General features: G+C 40.0%; 1 protein-coding gene across 1 annotated transcript in view; it reads right to left on the bottom strand.

Moving 5' to 3' along the window:
* The window catches only part of DNAH2 (dynein axonemal heavy chain 2), a 6,636,854-nt gene that overhangs the window by 4,731,405 nt on the left and 1,884,971 nt on the right, over window positions 1-20,478 (bottom strand). The window contains exon 26 of the mRNA XM_044077324.1: window positions 19,147-19,250. Coding sequence (XP_043933259.1) covers window positions 19,147-19,250 — 104 coding nt within the window. The remainder of the gene's footprint in view (window positions 1-19,146; window positions 19,251-20,478) is intronic.

Genomic DNA, 20,478 nt, shown 5'->3' with positions numbered 1-20,478 from the left:
ACCCACTTCATGCTCAAAAAATTGCAATCCCATCCATTCCTGAAGAACGGCAAAGAGACCAGAGATAATACAGTAGTCAGGAGCATTATGGGTAATGAAGAAGCTCGAGAATTGGATCCTAGAATCTAAAGAAAGTGGCTGAGTGAGATGCAAACCAATTCATTGAGGAACGAATGAAAATGACATCATCAGATCTCTATAATTTGAACAGGCTATAATTCTGCCTTCATCATTTTGACAGTTATCCCCAAGTGGAAACACAGCTGGAGTAAGGAGTCCCTGGTATAAAAAAAGAGTCCTGATGGGAGCAGATACAAGCCAATTGTGTAGATATGGGAAAACCCTAAACCCCTGCAGTCTGCGAAGAGCTGCAACCACTGCTATGCCCTTGGTGAGCACCTAGGGGGAGATTTTCAGACCAAAGGGCAGGGTTCTGAACTGGAAATTACTGGTTCTCAGCCTATAGAAGAGGAATTTTCCTTAGCACCTATTCATCTTGATGTGACAGTACACATCCTGAAGGTCTATGAAGCACATCCAATCATACTTCCTTAAAAGTGGAAGAATTGATTGAATCATGACCATCCTGAGTTTTGCAAGTTTCACATACTGGTTTAGGTGGCTGAGGTCCAGGATGGGCCCGAGGCGTTTGGTTTCCTTGGCACCAAAAAGAATCTTGAATAGACACTTTGGGTTCTTGCTAGTCTGGTGAGACCTCCTGCATGATTCATGTGTCAAGCATTTTTTTTTTTTTTGTTCTGTTTTTTTTTTTTATTTTTTATTTTTATTTCTTGTGCTGTAGCTTTCGATTGTATGGGTGGCATAGCTCTCAACCTTCCATCTCCGAAATGAGGAGGACTAGCCCTCTTAATATCGAACAAATGTGCAAAATGTGAAACACATACTAACAGCTTATTAACAACTTCAACTAGGAAGGTCATGGAATGATTAAAATATGCTGATTTACTTATAGAAATAGAACTTTTAAAGAATATGATTCTTTTCTATTTACCATAGATAGTTAAAATCCTAGCACTAAGTGTGTGAGAGAACCTTTCAATGTAGAACTTCGAGGAACATTAACTTTTTAAGACTCCAAATGAGGTACATTTCTCACAATGAGGTACACTTGAGAGGTATGGTGGGTAGAATGTTGTGAAGTCTTTTTCAGTAGGTGGAATAATAAAGGAATGGAATCGTATAACCTCTGGTTATGATTTGCTGCACCCTTAAATCTTGGGTGATGGATTCTCAGGCTGATGGGTGCAGAGAAAAGTGCCCCCATGACTTCCTCCAGAGCCCAACAATCGGCAACCAATCAGGAATGTTGAAAAGGCCCGTTAGAGAAAGGACTCTTGAAAGCCTTGATTTTCCAGTCCATCTCTACCACTCAGGTGACACCCATTATGATTATTCTCCCCACCTTGGTGGTGTGGGGGGGCTGTTATTAGAAGCATCTGGATTGAAGCATTGCAATTTGCAGAAATACAATTTCTTGCCCCCTTTTTGGTTCATGGAAAAGGTCCATTGATGAGATAGAATATTCCAGTGACAGACAAGGTCTTGCCGTCTTCTTCAGTTCTAGACAGCATTTCTTTAAACTGTGGTCCAGACATAGTGGCACCATCATATGGGGCATTAATGAAAGATGTTTTCTTGCCGTCCTGTTCACTTCTAGACAGCATTTATTTAACTTGTGGTCCAGACATAGTGGCATCATCATATGGGGCATTAATGAAAGATGTTTTAAAATGCTCCTTGAAGTTGCAAAAATGCATCCAGGCATGCCAGTGCTGGTCACTCAAGATATGCCATCAGCTGTTTTAGAATTAAGGCATATGGCACATATGACAGAGAATGGAGGGTAACAAACTGAGCATGTAGTGATTTCCTGTCTTCCACAGGTAAGGACCCTGAGAGGTACTTGGATAATTCCTTTATCAAGTCCCTCTGAAAGCATGTTACATGGACCAAGTAATTCGGCACACTGAGAATGAAGGCTGCTGAAGCATACATCCACTTATCAAAGCTGTCCAATGCTTTGGACTCTCTGTTAGGGGGATGAACAATAAAGCTTTCCCTCAACCAGCTCTTTCCTGATAGTAACTGCTACCACCATGCAGTCTACTGCAGAACTCTTGCTCCAGAAGAGCCTACCTTTTGCAAAAACAATATCTTGTCAGGCTAATAGTGATTTGGTTCAACCACATTCAGTTCCTTATAAGCCCACTTTGAAACCAAGTCCACTAGTTCGTCAGCAGCAAGGACTACCCAAGAAGTAGATGGGACACAGCCTCAAAATCCTCTAGGAATAATGACTCCCCTTTCTGAATTAGCAATTCCATTATCTCACCAAAGGAGACATCTTCAAGGGGGATTTGGGGACCCCTCCCCCTAATTAAACTCATTATCTTATCCATATGTCTTTTTTGTACACATGCTTGAGGTGTACCTCCCCAGCAGGATGCTCTGGGGAGGACTCTGAACCAGATGGGGAAGCCACAATCTGGAATGAGATAAAGGATAAAGAAATACACTACAAGTAATGTCCTAAACCAAGAGCTAGGAAAAGGTACAATAAACAAGTCACCACTGTCCCTCACACACTGAGCCAAGAGATACATATCTGAAGAGTTTGAGCAGCACAGACATCTTAGGTAGATAAGTATATGGAGGGGAATTATAGATAAGTGGAGCAGCCTCAGCCTTGGATCCAGAAGTCTGTAGAGTGACCAGTGCTGGATATGATTGGAGGCAAAGACCTGTCAACTAAGGAAAGATGGAAGAGACAACACTGGATCACAGTTCACTGGCATGCCAAATAAGTCTATTAACACTTCATATACTTTAAAGGAACACACACACAATTTTTTTTTTTTGCTTCTGATGGCAGCACCTGGCTTTTCAAATCTGGTCCTTAGTTCTTGGGATGCAATAATTTTACACACTATTGTTAATTTACAAAAGATTTGTGGACGGCTTATTTTTCATAAAGAGAGGGCCACTGAAATGAAAGAGAGTTCTATAGTGAACAGCTGAATAGGAGACTGGGGTGTTAAAGTAAATTTTAGACATACATCTAGAACTGGATTATGAACATAAAATATTTCACAGTAAACCATTTAGGAAACCTAAATTCAATAATAATTGCCACCAGTTTTTTCTGTTTAAGCACCTTTATTAAATCATCACTTAACAGTACACCATATCCACGAACAGCCTGCTTAAAATCACAAATAAAAATAAAAAAAACACTGCACCAGAAGTCACAAATGAATCATTTATTCAAAAGTTTGAGTGTTTCGTTCTATATGGAAGGAACTTCTTCAGAAAAAATTATCATTCAGACCAGAATTCTTAAAGGGATAAACCGTTAGAATTACAATAACATTTGCTACACTAGAATTAACACTAAAATTAAATTATTTGAATCATTTGAATGTATATATAAAGAAGTTATATACTTACCATAATAACTATTGGGTTCGGCTCTGAACAGTCTGATCCGACTTGGCCACTGCTAAAGCTCGTGGTAACCAAATCTCTCGAGCTTCTCCCTTACCCACAATACATCTCACCCAACCATCTCAGATCTTCTCTGCTGCTCAATAGAGAGTAAAAGATGAAAGACGTTAGTGAACTTACGGCACTTCTATGGACTAGGCTCGTAAAGGCTCCAGGGCTGTTGGCCTAGTACACACCTATGAACCTATAAGAAACCATATCTAGAAGATATATATAAAAAACAAGTACACAGGGATTCTGTAAACACTTGTTCCTCCAGAAGACTTAGTATGAGGGTTGGTGGGAGGGGAGTTGATGAAGAATAAAAATGGACAACACAGATGGAACTCTAGTACATAACTTCTTTATCTGATGTTGTCAATTTTCATTCTGTCCTCAACTATTGGGACAGCATCCTTAGCTACTTGTGTCCACGGTGGACTCAAGGAAGGATATTCCTGAGCATCATAGAACCAAATGATGGCCTGCCTCTGGAGACCAGATCCAACTTGTAATGAGTGACAAAGGTATAGGGAGTAGCTCAAGTTGCTGCTGCACATATATCACCCATGGACATTCTTTATTGAAAAACTGTGGAAGTCGCCATGTATCTAGTGGAATGTGCTTTCAAGGAAAGTGGAAAAGTAATGCCAAGTTTAGTGTAAACATAGGAAATGTAATTTGTCAACCACTCTGATAACTTTAGAAACTGGTTTTCCCAAAGTTGGTTCAGAAAATGAAATGAACAACTGGTCAGCTTTTCTGATTTTCTCGGTCATATGTAAACAGAAGTGCAACTGTCTATGTACATCCAGTAAATGCAAGATATATTCTCCTTTGCTGGCAAACTTAGGGAAGAACACTGGCAAGTTAACAGCTTGATTGATATTGGATTCTGACACCACCTTAGGCAGAAAGGATGGATTAGTATGCAAGGTTACTTGATCTTTGTGGAAAATTATGTGCGTAGGTTTAGAGGATAATGCTTGAATCTTGGAAATTCTTCTTGCAGAAGTAATGGCAACCAGTAGCAGCTAGTTCAAAAGGGAATTGTGTGAGATTGCAGCATCAGATTTAAATCCCATGGAGGGGTAAGACATTTAAAAGAAGGCCTTAGGAGGAGAGTACCTTTTACGAAAGCCTTGCTCAACTTGTGAGAAGCTATAGAGGACCCCTTAAATCCAATGCGGTAATTGGAAATTACTGGGAGTTGCACTTTAATGGTTGAAGAACTAGCACCATTTAGAAATAAGAACTAGAAAATCCAAAATGGAATTGAAAAGGGGTGAAAAGGGTCAACATTGTGCTGTTGTGGCCAAATAACAAACCTTTTCACTTTACTGGAATATATTTTTAATTTCAGGGATTTATGGAAAAATAAACGTATACAGTGAACAGGTGAAGAGAGCATGGATTGTCTGGCTATTAATGGAATTGGAGAAGCCAAGCAGGATGCATCATACCTATCGGGTGAGACAGAAGGTCCAGAGTCGGATCTAGGTTCCATGGCGGTTGAACTAGGTAAGGCCAAAGGAAGGGAAACTAATTTGTCAAGGCCAACAGGAAGCAATGAAGATTACTTTGCTCTTTGACTTGGCAGCTTTCTGCAGAAATTTCAGGATCAACAGAATTGGTGGATAAGCACAGAGAAGACAAGGGGGCCAGTCGTGGAGTAGAGCATCCCTTGGTGACTTCCCCTGTGGAGGAATTAGGGCAAAGGAGTTGCTGCATTTGTTGTTTAGAGGAAAGCCAAAGAGGTTGCAGCAAGGCTGACCCTAGCTATGGAAAATCTTGTATGCCACTGCTTTGTTGAGGGACCATTTGTGAGGTAGAAGAAAGTACCTGCTCAGTTTGTCTGCCATCACACTGGATTTCCCTGGAATGTGCATTGCTAATAAAAAGTGGTTGGAAGAGATCAACCACTTCAGATCCTGACAGCTTCTCGACACAATAGGTAGGATTTGGTTCCCTTTTGTTTGTTGATGTACTACACACAACTGACATTTTGTCTGTTTGAATATCAATTGTCCCAGAGTGAAGAGCATCTTGAAATGCCTGCAACGAAAAGCGCACCACTCTCATCTCCAGGACATTTATGTGCAAATTGGCCTGCTCAAGGAACCAAGTGCCCTAGACTGTCTTTCCCAGATAATGCCCCCCTCCCCAATCTGGGAAGCATCCGTGGTCACTATGGCCTTGGGCTGCTGGAGAATGAAAAGATGGCCTTGAAGTATTTGGTCAGGTTGAACCCATCAGCTCAGATCTCTTTTGCACGTCTGAGCAATTTTTATCTGGTACGACACTGATTGATAAAGGATTGACCATTGAGTAGCCAGCATCCACTGTAGAATCCTCATGTAAAACCAGGCTAGTGGAACTAAGGTTATTGCCACAGCCATCAAGCCCAGAGTCTGAAGGACTAGATGGGCTGAAGTTAAGGTACTCACTATAATCTTATTTATTTATTTATTGACATTTGGTAACCAGGAAAGACCACTGGGTCAGAAACCCATTTTCAGTGGAGGCCCAAGAAAGGTTACAAAAAAATATTACATAATGTAAACAGTTATAGTCTGAACTGCATGTGGTGGAAGAGAAGCAATGGCAGATTTTGTATTGGGAAGTGCTCCTACAAACTCCAATGTGTGAGGTGGCTGTAACTGTGATTTGTTGAAGTTTATGGTTATCCCCATAAGAGTGCAAGTTTGAAGAACCTGATCTCTTGTGTGTATAAGCTGAGGCCTGGTTATTGCAGAAATGAGCCAGTCATCCAGGTAGGGGACCACCCAGAATCCCTGCAGTCTGAGGTGAGCTGCTACTACTGCCATGCATTTGAACATCCTGGGGGCTGTGGTGTGTCCGAAGGGCAGTACTCTGAATTGCTAATGACTGGCTCTCAGCTGGAAACATAAGTACTTTCTGGATCGCCTGTTCATTTTTATATAACAGGTGTCCTGAATGTCTATAGAACATATCTAGTCATCCTTGCCCAGAAAGGGTAGAATGGACTGAACTGTGATCATCCTGAATTTGGTTCGCTGAACTGTACCCCTACTTGCACTCACCCCTACTGACAAATTCTACTTTCTCCATTTCTTTGCTGGCTTAGTTCTTAGAATACTTTCTGCAAGTTTATGAATATGGTAGTTTATATGTTTGTTGTTATTACCCTTAAGGATCAGCAATCCAAAGTCATATTCTCTCCTTATTTCTCAAACTTCACCTCTGTTTTCATCATTATCCCTTTCCAGTTAGATTTATAACCTTCTGATTTCATAATGCATATGCACCTTAACTATGTAGCTTGAAAATAAACATTCAAATCACATATTTATAAACTACCTTGCTCTATGATAAACATCAACTTATCCCACTTGCCCTCTCCTATCCAAAATAAATTCCTTCAATTCTTTATTAATTATTGTCCACATCACCTCTGGTTGATAAACATATGTCTGACGTGCACATAAAATGAAAGGGACTAAACATTTTCACTGCTTGTATATTACTATCCATAGACATAATCAATAGCTTCAGGTTTCTCAGTTTTTTGTATTAACTTTTATTTAGTCTTTTATCGTATATCCTTAGCTGCCATAATATAATCATTTTTAATCCATATACCTAAATATTTCATCTTATTATGTCTCCATAAATATGGGTAGTGCTGACCCAATTCTTGTGTGGGTACACAGTTTACTGCTATAGATTTTGTTTTACCTTCATTAATTGTATATCCCAAAAAGCCTGGAAACTGTCTCAAAATATTCCATAACAAAAATGTCTTATTCTGGATTTATGAAGTACAAAATAATATTATTTGCAAATAAAGATATATTTTCTTATTTACCATCCCAGTTATATCCTTGAGTTTAAGTCCATTATTTTCTTTGCAATGGCCCTAAATATAAAGAAAATAATAAAAAGGAAAGAGGACATCCCTACCTGGTCTCTCTTTTCAAAGCAAGCTTGTTGGAGAGGAACCCTTCTACCTTAATTTTTGCCTCTGATGCTTCATACATCCCTCAAATTAACCCTATTATTCTATCAGGGAATATAAATGTTACCATTGTCTTACCTACAAAATCCCAGCTGATGCCACAGAACATTTTTTCTGCATTCAGATCCACCAAAAATAGTGGTATTTTCTTATATTCTGCCTCCTTCTGGATCATCACTGTTCTACTAGTATTGTCAAATGTTTGCCTCTACTCCACAAAATCCCCCTGACTCGTATCTATAATTTTTGGTGACACCTTTGTTAGTCAATTAAGCAAGTACATAAACACTTTATAATCATGATTTAACACCAAAATGGGTCTACATGAAGACATAGTCTGAAGGGCTTTTACCCTGTTTGGGTAATAAAACCACCACAGCTTTTTTCCAATATGCTGGTTCTCCCTTTCCATTTTAGAATACTGTTAAACAATCTTTCAGATCTTTATCACTTCTTTCCCTCCAAACTTCCAAATATATAATGTCAGTGGCTCAAATGGTAGCACATTCACCTTTGGTCTTGGAAGACCAGAAGGTTGTGGGTTCTATTCCCACTTCAGGTGACTGGACTGCTGATGGTACAGTGAAGCATTAGGAGGATATTGAATTGCAGTCCCAAGTGCTTTGTCCTTTGGATAAGATATTAAACTGAAGTTTCATCTACTTGATTTGGTAGTAGTTCAGGTTGTGTAAAAGATCACATGGCACCTATCAAAGAGTACAGATCCTTTATTAAAGTATCACTTCTCCTTCTAAAGGGATGGTTGGCATAATGTTTAGGGTTTTAAACTCAGAGATACAAGGTACATGGTTTGATTCTTACCTATTGTTATTGGGTAGACTTGTAATGATCTGTAGACTGATAGGCTATTATTTGCTATGAACGTCCTTGTTGATTAAACATCACTGTTTTTATCTCATCTCTTCCTATCTGAGCTATTAATTGTGGAGGCTCATCTTCCCCTAACCTTGGCATAATTAAGTCTTCCATAAATAATTCCATTTGTACTCTTTCTTGGTTTTCACATCCTTATGCTTTATACAAATGTTCATAACATTTCTGAAATATCTCCAATACCTCTATAGGATCTCTGGTTATTTTTCTTGTCACAGGCTTCCAATGTGTGGGTACAACACTTTATGTTCTGGTTGTCTAGGTCATAGTGCTAAAATTTTTATTCTCTGGAATTTCTATCAAAAATAGTTGCTTAACAACAATCGTTCTAAACTCATTATCATCCAAATCCTCCTTTACATTCCCCTTCATCGCTCTGTAATTGATTTTCTTGCTCTGTCAAAATTCCCCTTATTCTACCAAATATTAACCTCTGTCAGAACCTCTAATTAATTTCTTTCTCTGTCTACCACATTTTTAAACTCTATTTTCATTTTATCTCACTCACTAGCTATTGCTATCCCTCTCCCTAATAACTCTCAAATTATTTCCACTACCTGTTCCTTAAATGCCTCTCTCTTTAGCAAGCAGGAAAGTGCCACTGTCTCATTTTCACTTCATTGCCCTGCATTTTTATTTTGGTTTTTATCTGTGCATGATCTGAAATAGTTATTGGATATGTGTGTTGAAGCTTTCAATTAGATACTCGTTCCTATGAATTATAATTTGTATTTAGTCTAGCCCCGTTATTGAACATTGAGGAATACTATGTACATTCTGACATAGTTCCTACTACTGAATTTGCAGCTTCTATACCAAATAGTTCCAGAGCTCAGAATCCTTCCCTTTGACTCATTGTAATAGGAGACTGACTAAGCCCCTTCCATCAGGACAGACCTTATCCCTGTCACACAATCAGTTATTCAGGCTTTTAGTGCTAAGTAGGACAAACCAAGAAGGACCAGAAGCAATGACCGTCTGAAACTAACCAATTAATAGCCATAAAACAACAATGCAAATAACCAAAGCCAATCAACAAGTTGGATACCATCAAACTATATATAAAATAAGGGGGATGGTGGGCGGGTGCTGAGACTGAAGCAGTGTAAAATTTGAACTACTGTTACAGGTAAGTAGGACTTGCACTACTGTACTATGTTCATCATTCACACACTGCCTCAGTGGCATATGAATTGATATCCTAAAGTTTACCCTACCTTGTGGGAGGAAGGGATAAGATCTTGGAGAATGGGCAACATAAAGCCTGCTCTGGAACTCAAGAATCCAGTTTGTAGTGTTTGTGAAGGTATGAACAGAGGACCAGGTTGCTGCCTCCAGAATGCTTCTAGAGTCCAGTCCTTTACAATATGCCACCAAAGAAGCCACGGCTCTGATGGAATGTGCCTTAACCTTGCCTGGAATTGATATACCATGGTGGGAGTAACAAAAAACAAAAGCTGAGGACAACCAATGAACAATCCTTTGGTTAGTGACAGGTTAACCCTTCTTAGCCCCAGAATAGGAAATAAACAAAAACTCAAACTAAAACTCCACTCCCCCTTCTGCTGACAACCAGCCTCCTCTTTACCTCAAACTTTCAGCCCCCTCTATTACCTATTCAGTCTCCATACATATCAATAGGTCAATTCTGGAAAATCTTGTCCCTAACATTTGGAAAAAGTCCTATATTATAGCCTTACATAAAGGAGGTAACTCCACTGACCCCTCCAATTTTAGGCCTATTGCTATTCTATCCCCTCTTTCTAAGATTTTGGAAAAGTGTGTGTACACAAGCAGCTCATTTCATATCCCATTCAGGAAAACCACTTCACCCCAACACACCATGGCTTCCATCCACATCATAGGACAAGTACATCATTACTATCCTTCACTCACTCTATCTTTACATCTCTTAACAACAACAAACTAGTGTCATGCCTCTTCCTTGACCTCTCTAAAGATTTTGACAGTGTGTCCCACAACGTCCTTCTCTCCAAGCTTTCTTCCTTTAATCTCTCTACCTCTACTGGTTCTCATCATACCTATCAAATAAAGCTCAATCTGTCAAATGGCTCTCTGTGACTTTGCCTTTCCTCCCTGTTCAAACTGGTGTGCCCCAAGGCTCCATCCTGTGCCCACTACTACTTAACATCTTTACTAATAATCTCTACCAAACCTGCCCCCACTCCACACTCATACAATACGCCGCCTCCACCATCATCACTACCTATGATAGTCTACTCCACCTACTCATCCTCACTCAAGACACCCTGCACTCAGTTGAAAGATGGCTCACAACTAACCAACTCATACTTAACCCTAATAAAACTAAACTACTTCTCTTCCTCCCCAAATCCTTCCAGCACCTCAAAGCCTCCTTCTCGGTCTCTTCCCTAAACAACACTGCTATTAAGGTTTAATCTCACACTAAAGTTCTTGGAGTTTACGTAGATGACAAACTTAAATTTGACATCCACATCAAACACTTCATCAAGAAGAGACAACAACAACTAGGACTGCTTTACAGAAATAAAAAATTCTTAACACAAGAATCTAAATTGTCCCTAGCTCAAGCCTACCTACTACGTACCCAATCTTCACTAACCTCCAAAAAAAATGTCAAACTCAAACTTGCATACAACAACATTGCTAGATTTGCCACTATTCTCCCCCTATCGCTCACATCACTGCCTCTCCTTAAAAAAACTCCATTGGTTAGAATTCCATAATCAACTCCTTATGCCACAGCTTCTTCTGACACATACTATCCTACATCAACCTGCAGCCTGTTCATTGCTAGCAACCCTCATCTCTCCTTATGTCCCCAACACCTCCTTCTTGAAATCTCCAAACCAAATGAATTCAAAGGAAAAATTCTTTATAGCCACGCAGTTACCTTCCTCTTGGAACCAACTTCCTCTCCATATCAGAACTATCCAAAACTCTTGCAACTTCAAACTCGCTATAAAGGAATATCTGCTTAATTCCTGGGCCTGCCCCTGTAAAGATCCAACTTAAACTCTGCCTCCTCTGCCTCAGCCTCTCCCTCTTTCTCTACCCCTATTTCTTATAGATATCCTCTCCTACTTGTATTTTATTTCTGTTTCCCTGCTCTTTTACTTTTCCCTCCTACTAGACTCCTATTCTTCACTTTATACTTCTACTTCCTATTTCTCCCTCCTCTTATATTCTATACCCCCCCTTTTCTTTTCCTTTGTGCCAGGACATTTCTTTCTGGCAGTGTAATGACTCACTACTCATACTTAGGTTTGCAATTTCCCCTTCAAAAAATGTACAATATATGATGAATCTATGATTGTATGGCACATAACTGTATCTATGTTTGTTTTTTCCCTTTTTACGTTCTCTTCAAACATTGTTTTTTTCCTTTTTACTTTTTCTTCAAACATTGTTTAAGATTAATCTAGGTTTGCATCTCCTCGTGATTGTATGCTTAAATATTTGATTGTAAAAAATTCATTTCTGTACTGGAGCTTATCTCCTCGGGTCTGTGCTGAAAAAGGGCATCTGCCCAGCCAGACTAACCTGTTTAGCAAATGGCAAATAAAAAAATAAGCAGCTGTTCAGCTTTCCTGAAGGGTTAGTTCTGTCAAGGTAGTACCTGAGCTGCCTGTGTGCATCCAAGGTGTGCACATCTTCTCTCTTGTTTTTATGCTCCAGAAATGATGCCGTGATTCAAATTAAACTCAGAAGCAACTTTTGGCATGAAAGGAGGATTAGTGCATAGAACAACTGTGTCCTTGTTGAAACTTACATAAGGATGACACACGGTGAAAACGTTGGAACTCAGAGACTAGCCTTGTAGATGTCAAAGCAGTAAGCAAAACAACTTTCCAAGTGAACCTCAAATCAGCCTGACAGGCAGTTTAAAAAGGAAATAAGGTCAATTTTGCAAGAAGAAAGTTGAGATCCTAAGGCGAAGGAATTTGCTTTTGAGGGGATTTGAAGTGCAACACTACTTTCATAAAATGTATGACCACAAAAAGAGATTAAAGAGGGGGATCCATAAGTAGGCAAAGTGAGATGGCTGCAAAATGAACTTTGATAGATGCATAAGATATCATTAAGTAGTTGACATAAATATTTCAAAACTAGTGGGTAGACACCATACTCGGCCTTCTGATGATGATTAGCATAAATAACAACGTTGCTCACCTACATGCTCTCTTGGATGTACACTCATTTGATATCCTATGTCTGACAGAAACTTGGTTAAAACCTGTAACTTAAGACAATGAAGTCATCCCACCAGGATATAATATCTCAAGACAAGATTGTATAGCCAAGAAGGGAGGGGGGTAGCTATTCTATACAAAGCAGGGTTTCAAGTTACTGCTTATGACTACAAACCACCTCAAGACATTAATGCCAAAATCCTTATTTCTAAATTTCAGCTTAATATTCATAAATCCCTATATATCATCTATATTTATCTTCCACCTGATAATGACATTAACACCCTGGAAAATATCCTTAGCTGGCTATCACTAAACTTCCCACAAGAAACTATAGTTTTCAGTGACTTTAATATTGACTGGAAGTGCTGTAGCAATGAACAACCTACTACCCATATTAACCTATATGTTTTTTCTCAAACCATTACCTCCCCAACCAGGATAAACAAACCCAATAAAAAAGAAAATACCTTAGATTGGATACTCATAAATAACCATCACCAAACATATAAATTAGGGACCCTCCCTGATGATGTAAGTGACCACTCACTTACCTACATTATCAGGCATAAGATTGATATACCCTTCCCACCCACATTCAGGACAACTCGGACCAATAAAAACTTTAACCCGGATCTCTTCCAAAGTGAACATGTGACTGGTCACCCATAAAATACCTCCCACTTGAGGAAGCTGTAAAATACTTTAATTCTAAATTCCTAGCCATTCTAGACCAACATGCACCAACCCATTCTATCAGAATTAGGACTAAACCTGCCCCATGGCTTTCAAAAGAAACCAGCAAACAATCCTACTTAGAAATAAATATTGGGCTAAATGCTGAGCTACTACAAACTCTGTAGCTCAACAAAAATTTAGACAGCTGAGAAATAACACAAAAAAAAGCTATACTCACAGATAAAAGAAACTTTTACTTACAACTCCAGCAAACTCACCAAAATAAACCACAAAAGTTTTGGGCAAGCATTAACAAACTTCTTCACCCAGGTCACTCCATTACACCAACCCCACAAGGCACTGACAATGAGAATCCAAAGCAAACTGCCAATGCCTTCAATACCTTTTTCACAGAGGCCATTCAAACTCTTGCCAATCAGCTAGCACCTGATAGCTTAACTTTGTTAATCTCAAGTACTAGCCCACCTCCTCCATTTCACTTTCAACCAGTCCCAACATCACGTATTCTCACCCTTATCCAAAAACTTAAACCAACTACTCCCTCAGCCGACCAACTACCTGCTGAATATCTGCAAATAGCAGTCAGATCTATAGCCTATCCCATTTCCATCCTGATTAACAGAACCATAATTGAAGGTTACATCCCAACTCTCTGGAAAATCTTTCACATTATCCCCCTACATAAAGGTGGTAACTCTAATGAATTTTATAACTACCACCCCTAGCCTTACTTTCATTTCTGGCAAAAATAATGGAAAATTGCATCCACAGTCAACTACTAGACCACCTAATCCAAAATAACTTACTTTCTAAATGTCAACATGGATTTAGGCCATTCCACAGTACTACCACTGCCCTCTTATCCTTTTCTGACTGCATTAACAACATAATTCTTTACTCTGCACTCTTTATCAATCTGTCAAAAGCATTCGATATGGCTAACCACCAGATACTTATAAATATCCTCAAATCCCTTTCACTAGATGCATTGGCTATAAAATGGTTCCAATCCTACTTAAATAACAGACAGCAGGCTGTGCTATGGGATAACAATCTATCTACCCATTACCCTTGGTGTCCCTCAAGGCTCCATATTAGGACCCCTTCTATTCTCAATTTTTATTAACAACCTTCACTCAGTAATTCCTCAAGCTACCTGCATACAATACGCAGATTATTCCACATTAATATGCTCGGCCACTTCTCCATCTGAACTACAGTCCCTAACCCAAAAGGTGTTTAATACAGTAGAACAATGGTTTACACAGCATTGCCTCCTCTTGAACCCCCCCCCCCCCAAAAAACCTCTTGCTCTTCGCTCCTGCCTGGAAGTCCTCACCAGTAGATTTCACAGTCATATCTAATAATGGTACTCTCTGTAAATAAAAACTGGGCTCCCTCTACAGGATCAAACCCTTCCTTACTCCAGCAGCCAGAATAACTATTGCCCACACCCATCTAATCTCTACACTCATCTATGTCTCACTCATTTATACTAACCTGTCAAAAAATAACCTCAACAAACTAGAAAACGCCTACAATAACACTGCCAGATTTGCCAGTGGCAATCCATTTAGAACCCACCACTGTTACAATTTAAAGCAGCTAGGATGGCTTGAGCTACAAAATCGGCTAAAATTTCACCAACGTGCCATTGCCCACAAGACCCTTTATCAACCTACTAATACTCCAATACTTTCTACCTTCATTACCCCTACAAAAATCTTAATACCTTACACTCTTCAAATAAACTACTTGTTTGCATAAGTAAATCCAACAACCTGGCCAGAGACTCTCTGTTCTCTAACACTGTTGGGAAAAACTGGAACCTACTTCCCAGTGAACTTGCATCACTGTCCTCACTATCACCTTTCAAATATAAACTGAAATTATACCTTACAACACACTGGTTATGCCCCTGTACTAATCCTGACTAACTTCCTCTTTCTATTACTAGCTACTGCTTACCCACTACTTCTATATACTAAGTCCAGTTTCCTTGACAACAAAGAGAATTTTATCTTGTAGATAATACCAATGTTTGTAGTGATTTCATTCTTATGGTTTGTTATATGTATGTGATAGGTTTGTGATATAGTTGTGGAATGAGCTGTTATTTGTTAAATTATGTATTATACCAACATTTTTATTAGAATTGTGTTCTTGGAGCTTATCACCCTGGGCCTCTACTGAAAATAGACATATATCCAGTTAGACTAGCCCAGTCAACAAATGTAAAATAAATAAAATAAAATAAAATAAAATCAGGTACCACCTAGAAAATCTCTTCCACTTGTAAGCATAAGATTTTCGAGCTGCAGGTTTTCATGTCTCCTTCAATACCTGCTGCACATCCTCATGGAATAAGTGCCTAAAAGGTATCAAGACAATCATCCCGGCAATCAGTAAAAATTTCTCTAAGCAGGGGGTGGAACAGTTACCCCTGACACTGTGAGCAGATCCACAGTGTGAAGAGGCCTCTAGTAATTTCTTAGTCAATTCCATTAACAGCTGGAACCAACTTTGCCTGGGCCAAAAGGGGGTCACCTCAATGATCTTTGGTAATTCTCAGATTTTCAACAGTACCTTGGGTATCAGTGGAAAAGGTGAAAATGCATCAAGGAACAGTCTCATCTACGCCAGGCTCTGAATGGGTTGAAGATGTAACTTGCAGATGCTGACTGAGTTGCATAGGGACTGACATAACTGGAGCTTAGTTCCAGATTTCTCTAGGAGATGCCTAGTTGGGGCAGTGAGGAGCCAGTCATCTAGGCATGGAAACACTGGAAATCCCAGCAGTCTCAAGTGAGCTGCTACCACTGCCATACATTTGGTAAACTCCTGGGGGACTGTGGGGAGACCAAAGGGCAGGGCTATTAACTGGTAATGACTAGCCCCCAGCCAAAAGCACAGAAATCTTTGTGATTGTCTGTGCACCTCAATGTGATAGTATTTAATCTGAAGATCAATGGAGCACATACAATTGTCCTTGTGCAGAAACAGAAGAATTAAATGAACTGTGACCATTCAGAACTTTGACTTCTTTCGAACTGATTCAGTTTGCTAAGGTACAGAATTGGTCACAGGTCCCCTATTTTCTTTGGCACTAAAAGGAAATCTGGAGTAGGTTCCAAATCCTTTCTGGTCTGCTGGGACCTGCTGGATGACTCTTTAGCAGCTTTTGAATTTTTAGAAGTGTGCCACCCTCTGACTGTGTGGAAAGTAAAGGAGCTTTTTCCTTTTGTTTGGGGGAATTTGTGAAAATGGTATGAAATAATCTCTAGATAGGATTTTTTAGCACCCAAGTATCTTTTGTTATTAATGCCTAGGCATCTAGCTGTACAGACTAGTGCCCCCAACTGCCTCCAGAGGTGGGCAGTTGGGTAACCTTTCAGGAGCAATGAAAAATGTTATCCAAAAAAAGAGTCTCTGAAACCCTCGTTCTGCAGGCCTTCCCTGGCATGAGGATGGTGTCTTCCATTGGAACTCACCCCGCTGCTGTGGGCGCAATATCCTCACATGAATCTTGGAAAGGAACTTTGGACTTACTGAACCACATCTTCCTACCTCCTCACTGATTGCTGGAAAAGGATCGTTGAGGAATAGAAAAACGTATCCCTATGACAGACAAGGTCTTTACCTCATTGACGCATAAGAGATGTATAGAAGAGTGGCTAGCTGTGAAAAAGGCTTCCTGAAGTCCTCCATGGACACAGATCTGGAAAGCTCTTTGGTCAAATCCAACTACAGCCTAATGAAATGTGCCATGTAGTTCAGAGATCATAAAGCAAAGGTCATTGAGACATAAATGTGCTTTCTGGATCTGTCCAATGTCCTAGACTCTCTGTTAGGGAGATGGACTCTGCCAGCTCCCTCTTTGTGGCTACTACTACAATCATGGCATCAAAAAGGAACCCCTTGCTCCACTGTAGCTGGTCCTTGGGGGGACAAGGAACTTATCAAGATGACAGGGAATGGGCTCTACAGTATCCAGTTACTTTCATTCCCAGCGAGAGACTAGATCTATAAGCTCATCAGTGGGGGAGTCACTGAAGACGTAGACTGGCTGGACCCAAAAGCTTCCACGAACACTGACTCCTCCAGGGAAGGGGAATTGGATCCATCTGTCCACCTTTCTGCCTTAGAATTTCTAAGATGTCTCCAAAGGATACCTTGGGGACCCCCTCCACTTCAGCAAAGTCAATATCTTCATTGAGAGACTGCTGAGGGAAATCTGTGCAGTTCCTCTTGTACGTTCTCTTACGGAGGACCCTCCTCAGTCGGATGGTCTGGAGAGGTGTCCAAAGAGAGGGAAAAGTATTTGAGGGGGATTGTCTGGAAGTTTTATAGTACCATCTGTCCCTGTGTGATAGGTCTGAAAGGATTAGAGCTCGGACCCGATAGTGGGAGGTCTGTAGGATCCGAAGAAGAAAGAGCAGTTGTGCTTCTCAGGTAAGACAAGACCACCAAACTACTTTGCAAGCAGAAGGACTGGGAGAAGCCATAGCTGACTGCACTGGTGCCAAAGCTCCAGATGTCACTACATCCTGGCCCTGCCGAAACCCCTGGCTCGAAGGAGGTAGTTGGACCTAAGCTGTCCAACACTGAAGCTCCAAGGGGCAGGGATGGCTCTGACAACCTCATAGTCGAACCCAGCCCCCCCCCCCCCGCGATCTAGCATGATTCTTCAGCTCTGACACTCATCCTGGTCCAATGGAATCTGTGCCAAACAAGACAGGCAAGCAGTCAGAGTAGAAGACATAGATGTCTTCTGATCTGATAGACCAGACAATACACAAACTCCTGGTGGGCATCAGAATTAGGGTTCTTGTTCCCACAAGAAAAGCATTTCTTAAACCCAGTTGGTTTATCAGACATAATTATAACAAACTGCAAAGAGAGAACCACCTTTTGTTTTTTTTTTATATGAACTACCAACAATTGTAGGAAGAAAGAAAGAAAGAAGTATCAGCAATGGTACTGACAGCTACCTTAGGCAGAAAAATAGCAAATAAAGAAAAAAATAGGATGTACATCCTGAATGCGATAGAAACTCATGCAACTAGGTAAGGGAGGAAGAGTCAATGAGAATAGTTAAGACTGTATAAAAAAAGGCAAGGAAACTGCGCTCACTGAAATGAAAGAATACACCCCAAAGCTCTGACAGAAAGCTCCGCATCTGTATCAATATAGCAGCAAATAAGACCTGAGGTACTGCAGGTTGACCAGGGCATTATGAGTAAAGGGAGGAGCTTGTCAGTTTCATCCAATGTGTCAGAGTTAGATCCAAAATCCATCTGTTGAGGAACGAAAGAAAAGGACAACACCAGATCTATCAGGTTGAGTAGGGTACTGGGAAAGGCTTCCCTCCTGCAAAAAGTTTAGGTTTTTTGGGTTTTTTCCAAGTTTTTAGATTTGATCTAAAAAGATCCCTCTTTCTGCATTCATTCTTTGGACCATTCGACATTTGATGAAAGAATCGGTATTTTAATAATGTACAATTGAGCAACTAAACAAATGGAATTACTTTAACATTGACATGGGATGTAAAGTACTAAAAGTAGTAAGGAAGAAATGAAGATGGTTCCTAGAAATGTTGGCTATATATGAATACCTTGCATACCAAACAAAGTGCAAACAATTCTGGCATAAGTTCATTAGGGATATAAGCAGAGCTTAGGAAAACTCGGATTTGGTATATAAAAGCATATACAGTGGGCAAACCCAAACATTTTGACTTCTTTTTACAGTGGCTGTCCCTCTTAAGAACATGATAACTACTGTACTACAACTGTGGAAGGCATTTACACCCAAATATTACAGTTAAAATTGGATCACATATTACATTCTTACCTGTCACGCATTGCAGGGTTCCGAAGGTCGGTGATCAGGGGCATTGTTCTCTTAAACTGATCAAGCTTATTTTTTGACGTGTCTACAATATCCCAATTCTTATCCTGTAAGAACAGACAAAAATCAAGTACAATTATTTTCTGTTTAGGCTGAAATGTCAACAATAGTACAGTTGTGTAAATAAACTTACTGTAACAGTAGATGTCTGAATGATCACTGCTGCAGTAGCATTAGCTATATGGATTACAGCCTGTCAAAGATATAACAGTTGGTCAGCTTTTAAAGCTTCAGAGCACCTTCTAACTGCTCAAACTATCAGTCAGCAAGAGCTGAGCTGACTACAAAGACAGCTTTAGGTGCACTTCAGAACTTTTATACCAACAAAAGAGGGAGGCTGAACCCTTAAAGGACAATGATAAGAACAACAAAAAAAAGCAAGCATTCACATTTTAGCAATAACCACACCAAAAAACAAGGGGGATGGACAAGGGGGATGGAGTGGCTACTGTAGCAGTGATCATACAAACATCAACTGTTATAAGTTTACTTAAACAACTGCTCTGTGTTCATCATATTGATCACAGCTGCAGTAGCCTTAACTATATAGATTCATTACCTAGCTTACTACATTTTGGAGATGTAAGGGGAAGTGTCCAGAAGTCTCTTCAGAATGGTCTTAGCAAAGCCTGATCTAGACCTAGAGAGGGAATCAAGCTTCTAATGCCTGGTAAATGTATACACAGAGAGCAAAGTTGCTGCTTCTAGAATCCAACCCTGTCCAAAAAGCCAGAGATGACACCAAGGCCCTGGCACAGTGAGCCTTGATCCCACCTGGAACAGTTCTGCTGTGGTGAGCAGAAGCATACCTGGCTCAATCAGCACCTTGTACAGGTACCAGTAAATAGAGCTCCACCCGGGGAAAAAAAAAAAAAAAAAAAAAAGTTTCCTGCAGACAGTACCCAAACTGCTTGCCCCTTTCCAGTTTATACTCCACAGAGAGATTTTTTTTTTTTTTTTACTTTTAAACTATGGCAAATTGCCTGCTGCTACAATTTCGCAAGCACCACCCAACACTTTGTGGATGCAGCAGTTGCCCCCTTTGCCCCATCCTAGCTACCCTACTGGTAGTATGTATAACAAAAGTTAACAGCCTTAGACAACCATTTGGAAATAGTCTACTTTGACACAGGTTTTCCCTTCTTACCGTCATAAGAAATGAACATATGATCCAAAGATCTGAGAGTTAGTTTTGTCAAGATAGTAGCCATCTTGCCTGTGGACATCCATGGTATGGAGCATGCTTTCTCCTTCCTTTTTAGGTTTTGGAAAAGA

The sequence above is a fragment of the Protopterus annectens genome, chromosome 7.part0, assembly GCF_019279795.1.
Source record: "Protopterus annectens isolate FY-2018-M chromosome 7.part0, PAN1.0, whole genome shotgun sequence".
Taxonomy (NCBI): Eukaryota; Metazoa; Chordata; order Ceratodontiformes; family Protopteridae; genus Protopterus; species Protopterus annectens.
The sequence above is the reverse complement of the archived record's forward strand: the minus strand, read 5'-3'. Positions and strand labels throughout refer to the sequence as shown.